Here is a 23212-nt window from a genome sequence, read left to right on the forward strand (position 1 = left end):
GATGCCATTTTAGAGTTGAATGTACTCTGGCGCTGATCGCCACGCCCTTAACGTTAATACATTTTGATAATGCTTGAAATGTATTTTTTGCATAGGTGCCTTTTTTTCTTAGAAGAGACACTTGTCTCTGAATTGCCAGCATTTTCAGTCACCGTAATCAAACAGGACTGATTTCTAATGAGGTGCACATGCTGAACGGAAATGAGGATTGAGAGCCGCTAGGAAGATTTGTTTAGTTGGCATCCGAGTGAGACATCCATCTCCCCGGTAGGAACTGCTGGTTCTGGTGAAAGGACAGTCCAACAGACTCAGGACACCAGCACAAGGTGTGCCGGACTGTTGCACATGATAAATCAGTGTTACCGACTCGAGATGTGCACCTGTACACACCTACTCTCTCAAGTCCTGCTTGCGGCGCTTACATTCGGAGTATGACAGCAAAGATAAAAATGACATTTTCTTCATCTGCAGTCTTCTCATACGCCTGTGTTGATTAAATATACATGGTGTATCTGGGTATATTATTAGATGCAGTATTTATATGATACATGATTTGTTACTGATTCTCTCAGTGCAGGATTTCAAACTTATGCGGCTCTTGGTTTGTACTTTTCACCAACAGTTAAAACAGGATTCATCGCTGCACAATTTGCAGAAGCGAGCATTAATCATTGTTAATATTAGCAAAGATGGCATGGCTCTGCTCACAGCAAGCAGGCACGCATTATTAAATGACATGCTGCAAAGAGAGCACATCAGAGTGTTTATTGGATTAAAGCTTGACATGGAGACAATCCCCAAATGCAGAATGCATGAAAACAAGAATGACGGGGGGAAGAAAAGAAATACTGACCAGATGCTTTTTTTAAAATTTCCTTCATATCACTCATACACTATTCTGCAGCAAATCTCTACCCTGCTGGCCTTGCATCAACAGAAATAGACTAATCTATGCATTATCTAAATTGCCTTCCCCCTACCCCAGAGATGACAAAAATGGTACGCTACATGCTATATTTGGTCTTGGCTGTGTTTTAACTGGTGTAGGAATTAGCCTTATTTGTGTGAGGAATGCTTTAAGCCAGCAAAAATCTTTTGGCACAGCAGGTGAGTCGTCCGAGTTGTTCATCTACAGTATGCTGCACGTGGGCCTCCCATCGATCCGTGCGGACAAAGGCCATAGTGGGGCATGCTTAGATGCCAAGAGAGTGCAGCATCCCAAAAAAAAAAATCAGGTCTGTGAACAAGAGATAAGAATAGCCACCTCACAAGGTGCAGCAAAATCAGTCAAACATATAGGGGAACCTTACGCAACACGCACTGCCATGTGCAAACACACTATCATTGTGTTATTTCCTCTTCAGATTTTCAGTTGTAAGCACAGAGTAATGACGCACTGAGAGCTTCTGGGATGATAAGGCAAGCGTCAAAATCTTCGAAAGAAAGGACACGAGCGGTCCTGGTGGGTTTTGCATCTCTTCAGCAGCACTGACCTTGGTCTAATCCCTCATTACAACAGGCTTCATAATGCTGTACTTTTCATGCAAAAACAAATTTAGCAAATGCTAATCCTCGTGAAATGGTTCTTTCTTCGTAGTTGCTTGCTAATTAATGTCACAGTAATGACTGAGAGGTCCTTCAACATCTGCATTTGTTTTTTCATTATACTTCTTTAATTAAACTTACAAAGGTAGCCTTGCTTACCTTGTTAGAATCATTTCCAGAGTTAATCGCGTTATAAATGATTCAGAGAAATAAAACTATTATGTTTTTTGTTTTGTGTTTTTTTGGCAGTCCCACTAACATAAATTCAGCTCTTTTCATATGCTAAAATGTTTCAAAATCATGCTAGTTTCTCTCAGCCTTATATATTTAATATAAAACATATATATGTACATATTTAAATTATAATGTGCTTTTACAAGTGGGAAAAAAAAAATCTATGAAAAGAATCCAGAGCTGAAGTGTTGGAGGAGGGGAGTGAGGGGAGTTAGCGGTCTAAAGGTCAGCAGCAGTGCACACGGAATAGCCTGTTAATACAACGTTTTCGGAAGCACCAGGCCTTCCTTCTGTAGCAGTGTTTGTTCGCATGTTTTTAGGTGCGCTCTTTAAACTTTTGCTGGGTATATTTGCACATGAAATCGCACAGGTCAAAAAACTTCACCTGCTCCAGGAATCTGTGGATTCAAAAACCCTCGTCATTCACCGACTGAATTACTTATTTTCAGCCAGCTCTAACTGGGATGTTGCCAGAGGTGCATTATTCTTGAGTGCTTGAAAACACAAAGAGTTGTTCTGCAGCAGCTTTCCTGGTTGTATGTTTTCAGTATCATAGATTTACTCGAGGTCAGGAGGTGCAGATGTTAAGGTGTGTGTAAGCACATAAAAAAAAAACAACAAAAAAAAAACGTGACTAGTAAACTATTGACGTAGAAAATCGCACGCTATTGTAGAGTATTGTGACCAATACCATCACATCACAAGGTAAATGAGTTGATTTCAGAGTACTTTTTACAACAGCAATAACAAAAAACTCCACCTTTTTTGTATAATGAGGTCAAGTTAAAAGTATCCTAATAGTAGCATTTTAATAAAGTGATATTCAGTCGCTTGGTTTCTTATTTTATAGCCTACTTTCCAGTGTATAGCTTACTGGTAGGAAGGATAGTTTATATCCATACAGGCTTTCCCTTCTAAAGGGTATTAGCCAGTTATCTCTGCATTTTCACACACTGAGATTTGGATGTAAGGCACAGCCAAGCAGGATGCACGTATTCGATGGGTGGCTGCCTTTGTACAAGGGAAGCAATGGCACCACTCCTAATCCCCTTATAACTCAACTCCTAGGAAATGCATATATTCTCAAAGATTATGATGTTGACTTGGGTATTTCTGTTCTGGTCAACAACATTCATTCATCTTACTCACGGGTGCGAGTCAGTTTTGCTTGACCCAGAGCTCAACAACAAGTAAGTGAGTCAAAATTTGCTTCCGTCAAAGCCTTTTTCCTCATCTTCATATAAGTGAAAGACAGATATTTGCCAGCTTTGGCTTTTCTACTGCATTTGCTTATTATTTGGATGAAGGGAACCTTATTCCTGTCCGTGAGGACCAAAGGCAAAAGCATGGAAAGAGGATTTTTATTCTTCCCGCTATGTGAGCCAGTGGTGGCTTACAACAACAGTGTCTTTGTTACAGTTAATGGCACTGTATGCAAGCCTCCTTTGTAGCCCCTTGAAGCTGATGCCGTGGCTCATCTATGCTGTGTGACGCTCATAGCAGAATGATAGGCAGAGGATAGAGGCAGACGGGATCTTAATCTAGTCACATCTTAGTACTGCTTTTGAGTATGAGATCACCTTAGGGGTGATGAGGGTAAGAAGAGGTGACATCATTTATGTATATGTACGTTGGCCTGTCATGTGCAGTGCACAGCCGCAGTGGGGGTGCACACAGCAGTGCTTTGTCTGCTCTGCAGACAGGGCTGCTGGTGAATCCTGTCTAAGCAGAGGCTCAGTCACTGGCTTTGCAGTGGCACACTGTATCAAAAGCCTACGTGTTGGCAGGCAAGGACCTTCCCAGGGGTAATCATGTCCATTCCACACCATGAGTTGCAGCATTAACAAGATTGTTGAGTGGGACATGCGACGAGATTTGTGCAAGAGCAACCTGCCCTCTTCATAAGGTTTTACCTAATGACTGAAATGGGGCTGGAATAGTGAGTAAGACTTGCTGTACAAGGGTCTTAGAGTGCTGATGCACTGATGAGAGGTGTTTGTGTCGGCTCACACAGTGGGGCTCATGTGCTCAGCAGAAGTGTTGCATTGTGTCAGCCCCAACTCTTTGATATCGGGAAAAGCAGGAGAGCTAGGCTACGCCATGCAATTTCTGCCTGACCTACTGAGATGTTTGTCTGTGTTTCGCTGTCAGTATATAGCACACGATGCATTGAGAGATTTAAGCTGGTTGAAACTGGATCAACCTTTGATGAGCAGTGCACGCAGGCTAACCTGCAGGGTTTTGACTGCAGTGTCACTCACAACAAGCACGTGACACGAAAACAATGTTTGTTCTCAATATTTGCTTTTAGAAGGCATTTCCATGCAGTATTTATGAGTACTATAATATGATCTCATGAAGTAAACTACCTGTTAATCAGTGCAATTAGCTCATATGTTCAGCACAGTAGCCAGTGCATTCAGGCTAACCCCTTTGCCCTGCCATATGCCATAATATGGAGGCGTGATGTGGCATTTTTGTCTTTGGCTGACAAATTAGAAGATGGTTAATATTTAGTGAGGCTTTACCGGAGTGCAGCATTGCTTTTTTCTTTGGAATTAAAAGGTTACGTGTGACAGCCTTAGATGTATTGGTGTTTATATTATTACATTAGGGCACAGACTTCAGGCTCCACTGTCAAACCCCGCTGCATTAGATGGTAAATCGTGAGAATAAAAATATGAATGAGAGTCGCTAAAGATTTAAAGGATAGGGAATGGTGCTTCGTCTGTCCTTTTATGAAATGGTGCCATCTGAAAGGTTAAATAGGCTCATCTGGGTTGGCTGAGCACTTACATGCCAAATACTCGTGTGGAGAAGTGGAGATCAGGAGATAGAAAGATCACAGAAATCCATGAACTAGCATTACCGCGGGTGATTTCTTTCTTCTTCTTTTTTTTTTTAAACATTTAGTCTTTACAGTCAAAGCAGTTTTATGTATAGCTGGTACATCTCAAACGCTGTCTGCATCAAATAAACATACAATATGTGTTCCATTAGAAAAAAGCATCTATGAGAGCAACTACCTGCGAGGGTTGCACCTGTCAAGATGTTTTTTTCTCTCCTTGCCTTCCCTTTCCTCCCTTGAGATGTTTGTCTGTTTTTAGTTTGATTTCCCCTTTATATTTTAATTTGAACTTTGACATCCGTACCTTCCCCAGGATGTCTGTCACAAACTGCAGTCCAACATTGTGACAATGCTTTTGTTCTCCCGAACCTCTTTATGAACTTCCTGTTTTCGTATCCTTTTTTCTGTTCTTTCCCTCAAGGTCTGGCGCACCTGATGTTAAACCGCCAAGGTATGGGGTCTATTGGTTTGCTTTTCCTTCCCAACCACCTGATCACATTTCCCTTCCCCTGAAATCATTTTAGTTAACTGTGCTGCACTAATATTTCCTCTCCTCTTTTGTCATATACTTGCCTATTCGTTTTTTGCTTCCTCTCATGTTATGCTCACTATTCATAACAATTTTTGTCCGTCAAACCCTTGTCCTGACCACTGACTGAGCTACTGGAACATCACCTTTGACCTCTGCAGTTATTCGCCAAGGTAATGCATTTATGCTCATTTGGTTTCATGGTGTTTTCAAAGGAAACAGGTGTCAGTAATAACAAAAAAATACATTTATATATATAAAGGTATCTCATCTTACAAATGTGAAGGTCTGCAGAGAAGGGAGTTTATTTATGTAGGTGTTTAGACAGACATATTATGTGAGGACTTAGTTTGCCTTTATTTTCATTCTTAAGGTTGTTGTGTGCATAATTGAATTTTCTTTCTGTTGCACTGATGTCTCAGACGTGTTATCACTGGGTTGTAGATCAGTGGGAGATTTTAAAACAAAACAAAACATTGTTGGAAGGTTGTGGGATTTTTTTTTCCTAATGGAGGACATTTTTTCAGGGAGAGGTACCACTGTGGTCCTCTGGTTGGAAAATAAAAAAAGCAGTAACATTGTGTCATGCCTATGTGAACAAATAACAATTATACCAGCTCATTTACAGGTGATGAAAATACTGAATATAATTGTATGATTTTAAAACTGAATTAAAATAAAGCGTAAAACATTTTCTGCAAGGCATACTTGGAATATAGGCACTTTGAAAAAGGGTGGATGTACTCTGCTGTGGTGAGGCTTTTGCATTTCCTCCACACGCTGTGAGATTTAGATAAACTTCATCATCCTGTCTCCATGGAGATCAGTGTTGTCTATAACGTACTTGGCTTTTCTGACCCCCTCATGTTGACCACACAGTATTTTCCACTGTCCCAGTTCCTCGGGAAAAATTGCTCATCTGACCAGAAAGAACAGTGGTGTCGGGTTATCATCGCAGCTTCTGTACTAATGATTTTTTATTTTCAACCCAATTATCCTTGATTATGAATAATGTGCAGCCGTGAACTGAAATAGCTGCGTATGTCATCTTTCACTCTCCCGCTCGGTGAAGATGGAATAAAAGAGGGTGTGGCAGCATCCGCATTTTGTCACGCATATGTGAACAAATAACAATTATACCAAGATCATTTACAGGAGATGAGAATGCTTCACAGAATGAGGTTTTTCACCATATATAAATGATGCAGATTGAAGCCGAGCATGACTGTGACATTACAGATTAGGGTCTAAATCTTTTTGGTAGCCACTAGTAGCAATTAGTCTTTATAAGACCAAAAACATAATGTTCAGTTTAAGCTTGTGCTGTAATCAATGGATATTCTGACAGAACAGTGTGGGTGAATATACTGTACGCCACTACGTCCTCAATCGTACAAAGATTAATCATCTCTGCTGTATTAGAAAAATGCTGTTATATAAAGCATATAGTACATCATACAGTAAGTGTGTCCTGAAGCCAACCACAGTGCGATTTGTCATGAAATGAAGCCTAAACGTAATTGTTCAATTTCACGCATTTAAATGAAGAAGAAGTTGGTAATTGATTGTGGAATCGAGATTTGCAGAAATAACCCTCAATGCTCAAGCAAAGCACAGTTACAGCTGCAACACAGAGCGCTGCACGTCTGACCTCATGGGATATACATGAGACATCAGCGCTTTATTCAACCATCTCATGTTATAACAAACATTTGTTATTAACTGTGTTCCACCTTCAGCCCCGGGGCGCATACTTGAGCGAGCGCTCTCAGACTTAGTCTCTATTTGTTTTGCCACAAATATGCAGACTTCTGGAAATTGAGAAGCGGCAGCTTGTGAATATTTCACTCCCACACTCCTTCGCCAGCGTGTGCACCCAGATGAGATTATTCAGGCACAGGTGTAGCTTGATGACCACCTACAGAGCTACACACCAGTGGTCAGCTGCTGCCCCACAGCCTGCTCGCACTCTGCCTGATAACCCAGTCCCCGCCTCTGAGCCACAGACAAACGTTACCAGCTGCATCTGTGCCCCCGGCTTTGCATCATTTTGAAATTAATCTGCTGTAAACCTTAATATTAATGAGCAGCGTGAGTGGTGGAATTTGTCTAATAGTAACAGTCTTCTCACCTGGTGGCTGAACCCTTTTTCTCACCTCATGGTATGGCCATCAGGAGCTTACGTATAGCTCCCAGCAGCAGAATTATAAATAAATCTTACACTGACTGTCTTAGAGTTATCCGGTGTTATAGTAACATCCAGGATGCTTTCGCTCTCCATATTTTGTAGCTGCACGCTTCATTGGATTGGCCATGAGCAGTGTCCTTCTAGAAGGACTCGCTTGTATTTGTATCCTGAATTTAGAGGGAATTTATTTCAAAACCTTGGGCTGCAAGTAGATTGAATGGTGTATAGTAAGACGGGAGTGGGGGCAAGGTGGCGCGTGCCACAATGAGATGAGAAGCAGGAGAGGCATGTAGAGATTGTCGGTGCTGCTGTTATTTTCTGCTGAGCCTCCTTTTTTCATTGATGTGTTTCCATTTACATCGAGACGTGGTTCAGCACAATGGTCTTATAGCTGAATCCAAGAGGGTGGACGATGTCTGGTGTCAGACAAAACAAAGCTACTATTTCTTTTTTTCTTGTTCCTTTTTTCTTTTCTTTTTTTACAGAGTGGTAAACATTATTGCTGCAGACAGTAGGACACCTTCTAGGAGAGCTGAAAAGCAGAGCTATAGGCCGTCTACCCCTCCCATTTCAAGAAAGACCTTCAAGACAGATTCAGGGTCATGCTGGGGACATCTTCATCACAGAATGACAGGAAGCCTATTAGGCAGATTGCGTTCTGTAGAATGTGCACAGCTTAGATGCAAATCTTCTTGTCATTAAGGTTTATCTCTTATGATAAATCCTTCTGTATTTAGAATGAAAAATGACACAAAGGCACTTTTAGTTCAAGTGCTATAATTTCCCTGTAGTTGTAACTGTCACTATTGGCTCCACTTGGTTCTACTTTACACCTTAAACGTCAGCCAAATGAGGAAGTTTGCATTCATGCTCCGCGCCAGTAGCTCAACGAGTAGCTGTGTGCTCAAGAGTTGAGCGACTACACTGCACAAACAATACAGACTAACAGGACTGCTCATCCTGCAGCCTTAAATTGGCCCCTGAGTACCAAAGCTGACATTTGCTGTGCAAACAAACAAGCATCAACTAAAGGGTCAGCTTATCCTTCTAGCTTGAAACAGCTTGCTTAGTAGCTCATAAAGAGCAAAGGACAGCAGCAGTACTATGTGTTGTAAAGTTGTTAGTGTTACTCCCTGTGTCAAAGCAAAACTTTGGTTCAATATCAGAAAAACTAAACTTAAAATTTGATGGTTAAAGGTTGTGCGTGCACGGAGGGCCTTCGTGAATTATGAAGCGAAACAAAATTCAGTGATTCTTTCTAATTTCGTGTGCAGTAGGGCTGCCTGTGAGGTCGTGAATTGAGAAAAAAAATAAAAAAATAAAAAAACAAACTCAAAACTGTCACCTTGTGGAAGGTGTATTAGCAGCATAACTGTTGAATGAGCTGTAAGCTGTCAAGAATGATTTATTATTGACGTGCCGTGTGATGTTTGCCATCAAGGATACATTGATGGGGTTGCTTGAGAAAAATTGCTAACATGTGGAATTCTAAGAAACATTGACAAATACAAAAACAACATCTTTAATCAAGCTCCATCTGCTTCCCTCTGAACAGTTGGTGAAGTTCCCTTCTGTATATTTCACTGTGTGCATTACCTAGCGGACATTCCCTGGAATGTGAGTGTGAATTAAATGTTTAGCCAAGCCTTACACGTTGATATTGGCATTTAAAAAAAAAAAACCCTGCTGAATAAAGGATAAAGCGGCTGTCGTTGTATAATAATTTTTTTTAGCAAATTCTTCTCAAATGATGGTAAAAAGTGCACACGTCTTGATCAGGACCTTTCTCAGCTGAGGATGTGGTGTAATGCTGTAGCTCTAGTGTGTTTTTATGTCGGTCTTATGAAAGATGAATACAATTCATTAGGCTTTGACTACAATGAAAGTACTTGTCAGTAAGGATCACTTCATAGCTGCCTTTTTTTCCCTACATATGTTAATAAAAAGAAAAAGACATAAAGACTTATACTTTACTATGGAAACAGCACGCTGAAAATGTACACTTGTTCATCTGACTGTACAGTGACTTTGTAACGTTTCAATAGCTTTACAAAATACACACATGGTCTGTTCAAGTGGGTCTTAGTGAAATGTTTCCGAAGCAATACGGCACGCTGCATTTTCCGCTCATTTTAGCCTCTAATATCACCCACCAAGCCTCCTCTATTTTAGCAAACTAAAGTAGTGAATGCACCCAGTAGATAAGTAAAGGTTAAGCTGGATGAGAGGAACAATTATCTAAGCTGTTTCTCTTTGACTCTCAGGGCAGGAGGAGTCAGTGGCCACCTTTAAAGGCAATGAGTTCTTCAGCTACAACCTATCCCAGACTCCCATTCAGAGTAACCTGGACGAGATCACGCTGTCCTTCCGGACGCTGCAGAGGAACGCCTTGCTGCTTCACACGGGGAAATCAGCTGACTATGTCAACCTGTCTCTGAGGAATGGCGCTCTGTGGCTGGTCATCAACCTGGGCTCTGGCGCTTTTGAAGCCCTGGTGGAACCAACCAGTGGGAGGTTTAATGACAATATATGGCATGATGTTCGTGTGACGCGCAACCTCCGTCAGGTGTGTATACATCCATTACTTATGATTTTGTATTCTGCTTAAGAAAGTTGCAGTTTTTTGTAAAATGTGTAGATTGTATTTACGCAGAAGTCAATATAATTGCAGTCTGCAAGCGATCTGTGTGAGATAATGAGAAATCAGTCACTGTACACAGTATTGTAACAGTATTTAAAGTGTATCTTTCAGCTTATTAATATAAAAAAGATTTGGATCTGGCAGTCCTTTGCAAATAGAGTTTAGATAGGCTGCTATTAACCTCCAGCAGTGTGAACTGCCAGTAAACAAATACTGTGTTGGATTCTGTTGAATGCTTCTGCTGCCACATTCCCTATCCTGATATTGCAAGCGTCTATTAGGTCATTGCCCCTAGATTGCATTTCTAGAAATCACTCTTTTTCTTAATTCAGAGAATTGATTCCTTCTTGCACCCACAAGATTGTCATATATATACTTTTAATACCTTTTTTGTAATAAAAACTTAACTCATTATTCATCCTATTCATTCGTCCCACAGTAGTGATGATATCAGGAGCCTGTTCATTACCAACTCTTGAACGGAGAGTGCAAAAATATATTTTTTGCAGCTTTAGCCACTGATGTAACATTGCAGCAGTATATGGGGACTTGCGAGAGAAAGCAGTGCTTAAATAATGAATACAGCCAGTGCACGTGTCCAACCATGTACTGCTGTACCTATTGTACTCCAGCCAAGTACAACTCGGCCTTAAGGTTTCATATCATTAGCAGTCAGGACAAGGGACTGAATTCCCAGTCTAATTTACTGCAAGGATGTGTCCGTTACATTAAATGTTACCCCACTGGCATTCTTCTTTGACTGCATCATTCTGCTATTCTATTAGTCTCCTCATATAATACCTTACAGCTGCACTTTTTTTTGTATGGACACTGAATAAGTGGGAGTGAGTGTAATGTAAAGTGGTTGCTTGCAGGAACAAGCCCACACATAATTACTCATTTCTTTAGGTCTCACAAATTTACCTTTTTCTTTTCTTTTTTTTTGCATTGTCACCACTGCAACAACCTTGTTGCTCATAACTGCAGCAACAAACTGCAGAGAGACAAACTAGTGAAGAAGAAAAAAGATTCATAAGATGAGTATAATTAGGTGTTTAGAAGTCCTAATGACGAATGGAAATGCCCTTGAAGTGCTGACAGAAAATAAAGCAAGATTTGATTTTGGTCTGATTACCTTTTGATTGACAAGTAAGCGGCCTTACAGGGTTTCACAGTCAGAGCCACTCCTCGCTCGTCAATTCCTGTAAAAAAAAGAAGAAGAAAGAAACAGTATAATGACTGCAAAAGTGCTCATTTGGTGGTTGTAAACTTGTCAGCTGGAGACATTCCTCAGAGATTTTGTTCCATATTGACATGATAACAAGCTCATTTTGTCAGCTGCACATCCATGAGGCGAATCTCGCGTGCCAGCACGTCCCAAAGGTGCTCCGTTGGATTGAGATCTGCCGCCGTCGAGGCCATTTGAGTACAGTGAACTCATTGACATGTTTAAAAAAACAGTTTGAGATGATTTGAGCTTTGTGACATGGTGTATTTTCCTGCTGGGCATCAAATCAGAAGATGGGTACATTGTGGTCATAATGGGGTAGGCATGGTCAGCAACAATGCTCTGGTACAGCGGTCCCCAACCCCCGGGCCTCGGAGCGGTACCGGTCCGTGAGTCGTTTGGTACCGGGCCGCGAGAGTTGAGGCTCAGGTGTGAAATGTATGGTTTTCAGGGTTTTTATCGGTTTTCAGCGTTATTTTGTTATCGTTTTTATCGTTAACTCGGTTTTCCTGGGTCTTTTCACGTGTGTTATGAATAAATCTTCTTTTTTTCGGTACCGGTACTAGTTTTATTTTGTTGTATTTATCCGCGACACCTTAAAGGCCGGTCCGTGAAAATAATGTCGGGCATAAACCGGTCCGTGGCGCAAAAAAGGTTGGGGACCGCTGGTCTGGTAGGCTGTGGTGTTTAAATGATAGTACTAAAGGGGTAACAATGTGCCAAGAAAACATTCCTCATATCATTATACCACCAGCAGCCTGAACTATTGATACATGGCAGGATGGATCTATGTTTTCATGTTGTTTGTCTGATCCTACCATCTAAATGTTGCAGTAAACAGCAGACTCATCAGACTGGGCAAGATTTTTCCAATCTTCTATTGTCCACTTTTCTTGAGCTTTGTTTTCCTGTTCTTAGCTGAAAGCTAAGGCACAGGTGTGGTCGTCTTCTGCTGCTGTAGCCCTCTGCTTCAAGCTTTGGCATGCACTCAGAGTTGTTTTTTCTTTTTCTAATCCTTCTTGGTAAACCCAAGACACAAAAGTAGGTCCATTTCCTGACCAGCCCATCTGGCACCAACAGGCATGCTACATTCGGTCACTTAAACCACCTTTACTTCCCCATTCTGGTGCGCAGTTTGAACTTTAGCAGGTCATCTTGACCATGTCTACATGCCTGAATGCACTGAGTTGCTGCCATATGATTGGCTGCAACTTATTAACACTTGTTACTGTAGCCATTCATTGACGAGCAGATGAATGGCTGCGCCTAATGAAGTAGCAGTTCAGTGTATTTACACACAGAGCAGTGACAGATAATATAATGATCATTCACTCTCTTCTAGCTGTGTTTATGGTTATTTAGCTGTCAGTTATGTTTCTCCAGCTAATCTGTTATGTCTTCACTTTAAGCTAAGCGTAAGCTAAGAGTGCATCCACCCTAAATTGTGCTCTCACATATCTGACCAATATGCTCCAGTATGCTCTGTATTAGTCAGATACATTGGACAATGGCATTAATGTCGCTGTTACCATTATCTTAGCTAACTGAGTTCAGTACAATACTGAAACCCTAAGAAAGCTGAGCTTCTAAAGGGAAAGGCGGCGCTAGCTTTTCTGTTCCCCACAAAGCGATCGCTCTGTAAATTTACTTGAACTATCACCAGACTAAATATATTCCCCAAGATGAGTGGGACTCATGCAGTGCATATAAATGTTAGATTTCTTTTCTAAAGAAGAACTCATTTTGTATCTAACCATCTCATCATCGCCAATATATTCTAAACCTGTCACGTTAACCTGCATATAAGCGTGCATCCTCCTCCACTTCTATTTCCTTAGCCTGGCTTCCAGAAGAGCGGCAAGCCGAATGCTTACAACGTCACTTATGCTTTCAGGCATGCATTTGATCCCTGTGTAAATTGCTTTCCCCTCAGATAAGTTAGCTCACTGACATGTAGATAGGAGGAACTGTAACTCCCACGAGAGTGCTGGTGGAAACATTTTATTAGATCCGGTGGTGCTTTTCACTCTAGAATTCCTCCTATTACTATCTCTCTCTCCATCTGCCTTTTGTGTAGTCTGTTTTGGGCAAACTCATTGGTGCTCATTTTCTCTGCCTTTCAACCCTTGTTATCGATGCATCCACCTATTTACTGGCATGCTCAGAACACAGAACTCACTAACATGCTTGCTGATTATCTGTTGTTGTACCGCATGAATACTCTTTTGAAAACCTCCTGAGCTACACTGACAGTCATAAATATATATTACCATTTAATAAGCACTACATAACACCGGCGATGTCGAAATGCTGGCAAAATTAATGATAAAAGGTCAGCTTCAAAGTGTGCCATCCAGGTCTGGAGCCTGTATATTCTCCCAGTGTGTTCTTCTAATTAATAATGACCTAAATCAGTAATTACCTTTGAACGCACCGATCCCTCACCTCAGATATTCAAATGCCAGTAAAGTAGGTGGGTGTCACCACCATCTTAGACATCGGCCATGCTTCTGTAGACATTTTGGAGTGAACAAGAAAGCAAGATCAATCACTTCCCAGACATGAAACACATTTTTCTGAAATTTCTTCATGTGCAGTTTCATCAACCCTCAGTCAAGCCTTCTCATTGTCCAAGGTCCGAGGCAAAGATACTCAAGGCTTCAGTACCAGATAGATAGAAATCAATACCTGCCAGTAGCAGCAAATGGAAAGGCAGAACCTCATTTTATTGACCTGACGCCTAAACATACCATGCTGTCTCTCATCCTCTTATGATATTCATAAAAATAGACACGGTTCTTTTTACATAGTTAACTCATTCTCGAGATGCAAGGGTCACAAGTCAAACATTTTAAATGATTTTTTAAGCGAAGCTAGAAATGATTCCACATTTTATAATGCTTATTCTCCCCTGTGGGTGTTTACTTGAGAATTTGGAAAATAGTTCCCTCTCTCTCATCTCTCTCATTTCCTGTTTTTTTTTTTTCCTTTTAGCTTTTTGTAATCCTTGGTTCTTAGTTTTCCTTCCACACTTTGTTTCCTTCCCACCAGTTTTCTGCACCACCTGTTCCCCGTTAGCTAATTACACCCTCTAGTAGTACATTACAGATCATCATTGAACTCATTTGTAGCAATGCATTATAGCCATTTATTCATGTTGTGAATCCTTTGCCTTACTCTACTCTTGTTGATCCTTAATTTTTTATTCTGTTTTCCTAGGTTGTTTGGGTATTGTTTTTTGATTTTGCCCTGCTGACTGATCGCCTACAAGTATAACCTGAAGCTAGTGGATAGAGATTTGTACTGGCTTTTGCTCTTTGCATCCTCTCCCTATGTGAAAACAGTGCATGATCTGTGGTATTTTCCAAGCTAATGATCTGACTGAAGGATTTTATGCACAGTGTCCTTCCACTCAGGAATATTGTGTGTAGCATGAGACATCGGAACAATTAACTGAATCTGTGACCATGCATGCTCAACACTTTATTTTGTTTGTTTATGCATTTTGTGATATTTATTATATGCAGTGCAATATACAAAGAAATTGCTTTCTACTGTAGAATTTCCTGAAATGAAATGGAATAATGCTCCCAACAATAGAAATGGTAATTGTTTTCACTTATTACCCCTAAGTGGGAGCTGTTACATTTGTGCAGAAATACTTGTTACTGTAGGCTTATTGTCATGGCAACAAGCATATCATTTTTACTTCTATATCCCTGTTCAGTCATTCGTTTTCTTCCCTGTTTACTGACGACATTGATAGGAGAAATCTCTTGCTTTGATGGTGCCAATATTCGAGTAAATGTAGCTTGCCATCCTGTTACCTTTAATCTCAAAATAACTGTAGCATCGCAAATTGCTTTGGAGCCAAAATATCAGCGGAGCCCACATTTATCATACGTTGACTTCGCTACGATCATGCTGGTTTATCAGAAATGGGGATCAGTTGAGATTAGTGAACCTTTCAAAGCTGTTCTTGTAATTGCCTTCAAGAGCCAACATTACGACATGCTTATTTCAAATCAAGAAATGAAGCATGAAATAATTAGGCCGGTTCTTTCCACTTGGTTTAAAAATCTTGGATTTTATTTTCCTAACGTGCTGGGATTTTTATCCCTGTAGGTGACAATTTTGGTGGACGGGATTCTCACCACCACTGGCTACACCCAGGAGGACAACACCATGCTGGGCTCTGATGATCTCTTCTACATAGGGGGCAGCCTAAACACAGCTGACCTGCCAGGCTCCCCGGTCAGCAACAACTTCATGGGCTGTCTGAAAGATGTGAGTACAGCTTGACCTCAGCTTCAGCAGCAAACTGGAAATACTATCCGACCCTCCTTAGGTAGCGCAACCCTTTAAGCAGAGCATGTTCTGCGTATAGAAAATTACCCCTCGCACTGATATTGATTCTCCTGTTGTAGGGTGTTTGAAGGAGAAACTTTCAGCTGGTAGGTTGTGCTGTGCAGAGCATATGCATTTATAGATTCCTGTGGGAACCCCTTTGAGAATGTAGCACTGATATGCATAAGAAACAGATGCATCTCATGTTCATTCCTGAAACACAGTTTGGAGCTGGTTTTCATCCCCTCTTCTGCATTTTTTAAGTGCTTTAAGTCTGACCTGCACCTGTCACATTGATTATCTTCAGCAAGCGAGTAAAGATCATGTACTTGGTACTAGATGTTTAGGTAAAGCAGCAAATTATGGGTTAATGCCCAATTTCAGCCAGGTCTCAGAAATTTTTAATGAACTGAGCCGTCTCATAAAAAAAGCAACTGATGTGCTGTGAGCCTTAAAATAAGAGAAATGCTTTCCCCTTACGCAAAGAGAGTTAGGAGGAGACATGATTAAACAGGCAGCAGTCTGATATTTAAAAGTCACACAGACGTCAGGGAGGCCGATTTTCTTCGGGGTTAATACCCCAGCTCATACAGCTGAGTTTACTTCTGTCAGAGACACTGACGTCACACAATATAAGACCATTTATTCCGTAATTGCTTATAAACTCTTTCTAGCCGCCTGTCCTGATCCCCATTAAATCCAGCTTCTCTGGATTCAGCAGGGAGAACAATGCACCAAGGACAGAGCAGACACATCACTTAGATATAGGTTACACATAATGCACAAGGCAAATAGAGTGGAAATAACGTGACTAAGCTAATAACAGCAGCGCCAGGTCGGAGCATAACGAGCAGCGGCTTCATTAAGTGTGAGTGCTTGGCAGTCAGAAGGACTGTCTTACTGTCTTGGTACAAGTAGATTAAGGACTGATTATTGTCGGGTATGCTCTTGTTCATCAGTGCTGGCCTGCTTAAACTAACACGAAGATTTCTTCGTACTTCGGTTTCACATTTTCTTTTTGGGATCCAGTTGAAAAAACTGCTTAAATTGTCAACTGCTAATGACAAAGCAGCCAGCTGGTGTAGTGGAGAAATGAAATCTTCAGATAATATTTTGATTAATTGGATTTTGTGAGGCAAAATATGGGAGTTCAAGTTTTAAAGTTCAATCAGATGTTGCATACAGAAAGAAGTTAGCGATATCTGTGATTTTTACAGTTGTAATATGCTGTGATTACTGTGCACTGGTCTAGTTTAAATGTCACAACAGGAACTGGACAGTGATCTGTGGTTCCCCCAAAAAGGATCATTCTTATCCTGATGTTGCCGTTATGAGGTTTGTGGTTTTTAAGCGAGTAGTATCGACTGCCTAGCTGGATTGTTGTGAATTTAGCTACAGTTAATCGAGCCCACCCACTCACAAGATAAATTTAGATGACTTTAGTAATCTGTGGACTTTTCGTTGCCGGTCAGAATTTAAATTGTCCACTTCTTTGTCTGTTTTTACCAAATACCTGCAAAATAATTCCTGTATGCTTTGGGTTTTTGTATGAAGTACTAATTTATTAAGGTATTTATGTATGAATGAGTGTTTTGATCAAGGCAACCCTGTGCTAAACCTTGCATTTACATGTTCCCTGGATTAGTCCTATTTCCTGAGTCAGAGTTTGTTCTTCTGACCTCAGTGCGTTCAAGTCTTGTGGAAACAACATGGATGTTACAATCAATGTGTGCTACTGCCTGTTGAAACAACATGCAACAATACATTTTAAGTAATTTAGGTAATTCTATGTAATACCATGGTCAAAAAATAAATAAACATTTTATATCGAAATGAATATACGGTGTATAAATGGGCAAGTTTGTTAGCCCAGATATTTTGCTTTCACCAGGTTTTTGTGTATGACATCAGTAACTTGGTCATAAACATTCCTTAATGTTCAAAGTCTCCCTTTAAGGGTCGCTACTGCGGATCATCTGCCTCCATCTCACCTTATCCCTAACATCCTCCTCTGTCACAACAACCTCCTTCACTACATCCAGGAATATTCCCTGAGTCTTCCTCTTTCCCTCCTGCTTGGCAGCTCCATATTCCACATCCTTTGTATTCCACATCCAGTATATCCACCATCCCTCCTCTGCATATGTCCAAACCTGAGCTCAGTCTAAGCCATATTATACCAATGGAATATTAGAGACTTTAAGAAAAATAAACACACTAGAAGGCTCTATTTTGATTTAATTATTCTTAATTTTGAGATTAAAGTCAAAATAGTACTTCAGGTTTTTCCAAAAATTTGGACTTTATTCCCAGAATTATTCATTTTACTATAATGACCTTGTAGCATGTATGCATTCCTTGTCTCTATCTCCTCCTTGACAGGTGGGCCGCATGTGGGTCGCACATACAGAGATTATTAACATCTAATGTTTTTGAACAAAATGTATTTTAAATCACAATTCATTTGATTTTCCTGTTATTACGTTCATTTAGTAATCCTCCTGCGAATGCGATGTTAGTGCTCTATTTGGGTTAAATGCGTCACGTTTCTCATATACACAGACGGCACCCTAGATTCAAATTAGAATAGTATGTCAGTTATATATATTATTGTTTATTTTGTCTTCTCACAATGAACAATAATAAGAAACAACAGATCCCACTAAAATTTCCTTAATGCATTCCTAATGCTCTTAATAATAGCAATAAATGTCCATCCCAGTCACTTGAAATGGAAATCTGAGCATCTTCCACTCTCCTGTCTTGGCCCCCGCCCGACCCCCTCACCTCCACCGCACCAGCGCTGGGTTTAATTTTCCGAGGGGCATTCATACAAATTTTTCTGAATATTCTAGCTCGACATTTAAACACAATTACTGCCTAAGTACAGTCTCAGAGAGCTGCCAGCAGTTTTTATTTTTAAATCAAGGCTGTTATTCATTTTTAGTCATAACGTCAACACAGTTTGCATATATATATATATATATATATATGTATATATATATATATATATATATATATATATATATATATATATATATTTTTTTTTTTTTTTTTCCTATAAATTCAACACTAAAACAGACAGATTTATTAATAAAGCCATTTGTAAGCAAACAATAACAAACATATGATCTTTTTTTAATAAACCTCATAACATAAATATTTAAACCCACTAAAAGTATTTCCACTGACTGATTTTAAGTGCACCATCTACATCATTACTATGCAGTTTGCATCTACTAAAACGAAAAGGAGATGTTATTTATGGACAGGTTATTGTCCCAGCACCGCTGCCAATGCTGCAACCTCCGCTCTGTGGGCGGTGTGACTGGTGATGGTGTTTAGACCTACTACTTCTGTGTGTAGTCACACTGTAGGCATGCGGGAAGAGTGTGACGCGATAAAGAGTCATGAAGAAGGGTTGACAAACCCCGATAATGAGTGTGAGCGGTGACACAGGCAGAGCTGGTCATAACTGGATCGGCCTGCCAAGAAATCTGAGATGTGTCAGTCCATAAGCGAGCGCTTGAGTTTGGTGATGAAGTAAAAAATCAAAGCTCTGTGGTGATTAGAAGGTATTCACAAATACATCCGGCACATATTGTATTCCTCTTGGTCCGCGTGGGGGGAAAAAAGTGAACAGTGAGGAAAATACTCGTTTTTTTCTGTCTTATTTTACTGAATGTAGACAGCGTAGGCAATGACTAATCTCCCTACATGTTTCAGGATAGTAGATATGAGAGCTGCTGAGGAGAGGCCATCAGGTTCATCAGTGCAGGAGAAACATTCAGATGAATGTCACAACCAGCAGGCAGAGATGAATTTGTTTTTCAAAGTTGCCGCTATGTCGTTTTATTATGCTGCCGTGCGTGTACCTTCCAGATATCACATGCCTAACCATTAGCTACGTGTACTTTAATGCTTCACAGATTGCACCCAATTTGGTTATGGAGAACGTCTTCACACGGCTGTTGGGAGAAGAGAAGGTCCTCATTCTCACAGTTTGTTATGCTGTACTTTTTGAACATAAATGACACAGGGACTTTGCCGGTTGGCACTAAAGGGCTTTATTTCTTGTGTTTTGGGATACTCTGTAATCCATGTCACAAACAACAAGCATCTGAATTGGTGAAATAGGATTCCGCTTCTTGCTTTGTCCTTTGGCTTATATAATAGCCCTGCAGAGGTCACAGTGTCTTTTTGTAGCCATCTGTGCGTTTTCGCTGGTGTTGTTGGTTGTTTACTGAAAACACGCTGTTCCCTCTTTGTGTAAGTGACTGCCTTGATTGACTGTCTTCCCATTTTAAAATTGCTTGTTACACTCATTTCTCGATGGTCACTTTCGCCATCTGATTTCACTGCTTAATTAGTCACACTGAGGCAGTGTGAAGTGTGATATTGGCTCAAATTGCCTCTCAGCTCTGCTGTTAGTCCTCTGTGCTGTGTGGTGTGTCACCTCAGGCAGTGACTGGTTGCAGAGTGATGTGGCAGATAACAGTGGGCTCGGGGTGACTTACAACTGATACAAAATGAGACAAGGACCGCGGTTTCCTACTGTGCATATTGATGAAGCCAGAATGAAAGCAGAAAATACAACAACAAGACAAAGAAGCCTGCGCAGGCATTCTCTCCCAGTATGCTTTATGTTGAAAATAGGCATTGTCTATCTGGAGCCTTGTACAGTATATGCAAGTAAATATATGTACAAAAGGTTGTTTTTGAATTTCACTAAAATATTAAATCACCAGCAAAATATTCCTCAAAGGCAAATGAGTTTCTCATGTACATTTATTCATGCCGGAGTGCAAAATCGGATTTTTTTTTAACGACTGTTCTGCAGATCACGAGTGCATGTTTACTAAATTTACCCATTTTAAATAATAAATTTCGCGCTGAGCTTGTAAAGGGTCAAGGCCGCCTCTCTCCCACTCACCATCTCTGCCTTGACTTGATCTCTTTCAGTTTACCTCGGTATAAATACACCAAATTGTTTGCCATCGTGTGGGTGCAGTGTTCCTCCTCCTGTTCCTCCGCTCTGAATTTAAGATGATTATGTCAGACACATTGTGCATTCCTAAATGAGCCAGTTAAATGTCTAAAATATAAGCATTTGCATCTAAATCTAAATGCATTTTCTTTTTTTTCCTTCTTTTTTTTTTGCAATTTCACAAGCGGTTTAACACCTGCTGCCTTCTTGTTGTCTCGTGATAATCTCCTCATAATTTGTTGGTAATTAAAATATTTTTATGATCTACCTGAAATCCTGCAGAATAAATGCACTCAAATGTAAAATCACTAAAGTGCTTTCTGTCTCAGCTCCGGGTTCAGGAATGATTCACCATGTTGTCGGCTGCTGTGTCCTATTGATTGTCGTGTTTATTGATGACTAATATTCAACCTTTGCACTAAATTCATTCCGCTTTTCCAGCTGTCATCTCACCACGACATCTCTCTCATTTATTAGGTGGTCTACAAGAATAATGAGTTTAGACTCGAGCTGTCACGGCTGGCTGAACAGCGAGACCCCAAGATCAGTATCCATGGTGACCTGATATTCAGCTGCGAGGATGTGGAAGCCCTGGAGCCGGTCACCTTCGACACGCCGTCTGCCTACTTGACATTGCCCAGGTGGAACACAAAGAAAACGGGGTCCATATCTTTCGACTTCCGCACCACAGAGCCCAGCGGCCTTATGCTGTTCAGCCATGGCAGCCTGCAGGGCACGCAGCCTGATAGGAAGCCCCGGGCCGACTTCTTTGCCATCGAGCTGCTCGACGGATTTCTCTTCCTCGTCATGGATATGGGCTCTGGCAGCATCAAGATGAAAGCCAGTAGCAAGAGGCTCAATGATGGCGAGTGGTGCCATGTGGACTTCCAGAGAAAAGGGCGCAATGGTAAGTCAGTGTTGTGTTTTTGTGAAAGCGGGGTACGCCTTCTGTCTGCTTCTGCTGCAGTGTTTCTCTAGTTTTAGCTGTGGAGCAGACTATAAAAGGTTCCAAGCTGTGAAATCGCCATATGTCAGCGTGGATACAGTCACTCTGGCACGCTCCTGTTTTTTATTCACTGCGGTGAAACATGCATGCATATTAGCTTTTAATTACAATTATATTTTTAGTTGCTATAATCTACATGTGACATTTTTAAATTTGTGTTAACCTATTTAACAAGTGGCCAATTACACAGTCGCCCAACTCAAATTAGGAATTGCCTGACTTATTAGTGCGGTACGTATGTGGAAGACGAGATTGCACTTCTTCTATTTTGGCCTCACGTTTCTATAAATAAAATCCATTTCTTCTCAAGGGTCCCAAATTCACAGGTCGTCACTTTTACAGATCAAGTTTTAGTTTTTGCTTTTGCCCAAAAGCAAAATAATCTCCCAAGGACACATAGTGCATTTTTATTATATTCACTTTTTTTTTTAAGACAAGCAGCCTGGTGCCCACTTCCTCAATCTCGCAGTTTGTTCTTGCCTTTCATTCAGCACAACCCACGCACACACCTGTCTTCCTTTTCTGCAACAACAAAAAAAACTGTGTAAGTGCAAGTTGACTCACACTTAATGCCTGGCCCACAGGTTTTATTTCAGTGAACAGCCAGAGCATCCCTTTTTCTGCTAATGAAGGCAGTGAGATCCTTGATCTGGATGGGGACATGTATCTTGGAGGTTTGCCAGAGGATCGTCAAAACCTCATGCTGCCCCCTGAGGTATGGACGGCGTCCCTCGGCCTCGGCTACGTGGGCTGTGTGAGGGACCTGTTCATTGACGGACAGAGCCGTAACCTCCGGAGGCTGGCAGAAATTCAAAGCGCCACAGGTGTCAGCAGCTTCTGCACCAGGGAGACTCACGTCAGGTGTACCAGAGACACATGTGCCAATGGTGGACACTGCAGAGAGGGCTGGAATCGCCATATTTGTGACTGCAACAGTACTGGGTACCTAGGCCCCAGCTGCGAGAAGGGTAAGAGTATCTAAGAAGGATGGCAGTAGATGGGGAAGATAAATGTGTGTTTTTTTTTTCTTTTTAAAGGTGCTGCAAAGCTTTTAGCACACTTGGCTAGTATTTTATTTATTAAGTTAGGTGTGTAGTGGCTTAAAAGTCTCTGTAAATATAGAAACAATGTAGCTATAGACAAATTTCATTATCAAAAGGACTTAGTGCTCAAGCTTCCTAAACAATAAGAATTTCATTTGCAGTTGCATTATGATCATACTGCCTAATGCCATCTCTATTCAAATGAGAGGCATGCTCTCAATCCAGAATAACTCTCCGAATATACAAACCAACCTGGTGACAGTGACAGTATTATGGAAAATGATGCTGTTTGTAATGTGAGCCATTCAACAGCAAATTGCGGTATTTACCTACAGTAGAGCGATTCATTAGTGGATTGTCAGTATCACAAGGTTACCAGTGCTATGAGTATTTCATCAGAAATGCAGTGGTTCTTCAGCAGAGTGATTCGGCCTGAATCACTCTGCATTCACCGTGCAGATAACTTCCTCACAGAGAGGCCAAATTACGCAGCTCCATTGGCAGCTAATAGTATGAGGAATGAAAATCCCCCTTCTATTGCGCTGTGTTGGGAATAAATCCTTCAGAAATTTGATTGCGCCTGCAATCTCGCCACTCTCTCTGTTTGCTCCAGGCT

The 23212-nt window shown here is 40.9% G+C and overlaps 1 protein-coding gene across 11 annotated transcripts in view; it reads left to right on the forward strand.

Annotated features, from left to right (window-relative positions):
• The window catches only part of nrxn2a (neurexin 2a), a 129577-nt gene that overhangs the window by 27580 nt on the left and 78785 nt on the right, over positions 1–23212 (forward strand). For 6 of the 11 annotated variants that reach the window (XM_024803958.2, XM_024803957.2, XM_024803956.2 and 3 more), the window contains 4 exons: positions 9609–9910; positions 15339–15500; positions 21025–21454; positions 22138–22521. In XM_024803958.2, the coding sequence (XP_024659726.1) occupies positions 9609–9910; positions 15339–15500; positions 21025–21454; positions 22138–22521 (1278 nt within the window). Of the gene's footprint in view, positions 1–5048; positions 5079–5317; positions 5330–9608; positions 9911–15338; positions 15501–21024; positions 21455–22137; positions 22522–23212 lie in introns of all 11 variants that reach the window. The other 5 variants (XM_024803949.2, XM_024803954.2, XM_024803951.2 and 2 more) reach the window with 1 other exon arrangement.

Source organism: Maylandia zebra, linkage group LG10, assembly GCF_041146795.1.
Source record: "Maylandia zebra isolate NMK-2024a linkage group LG10, Mzebra_GT3a, whole genome shotgun sequence".
Classification (NCBI taxonomy): Eukaryota; Metazoa; Chordata; class Actinopteri; order Cichliformes; family Cichlidae; genus Maylandia; species Maylandia zebra.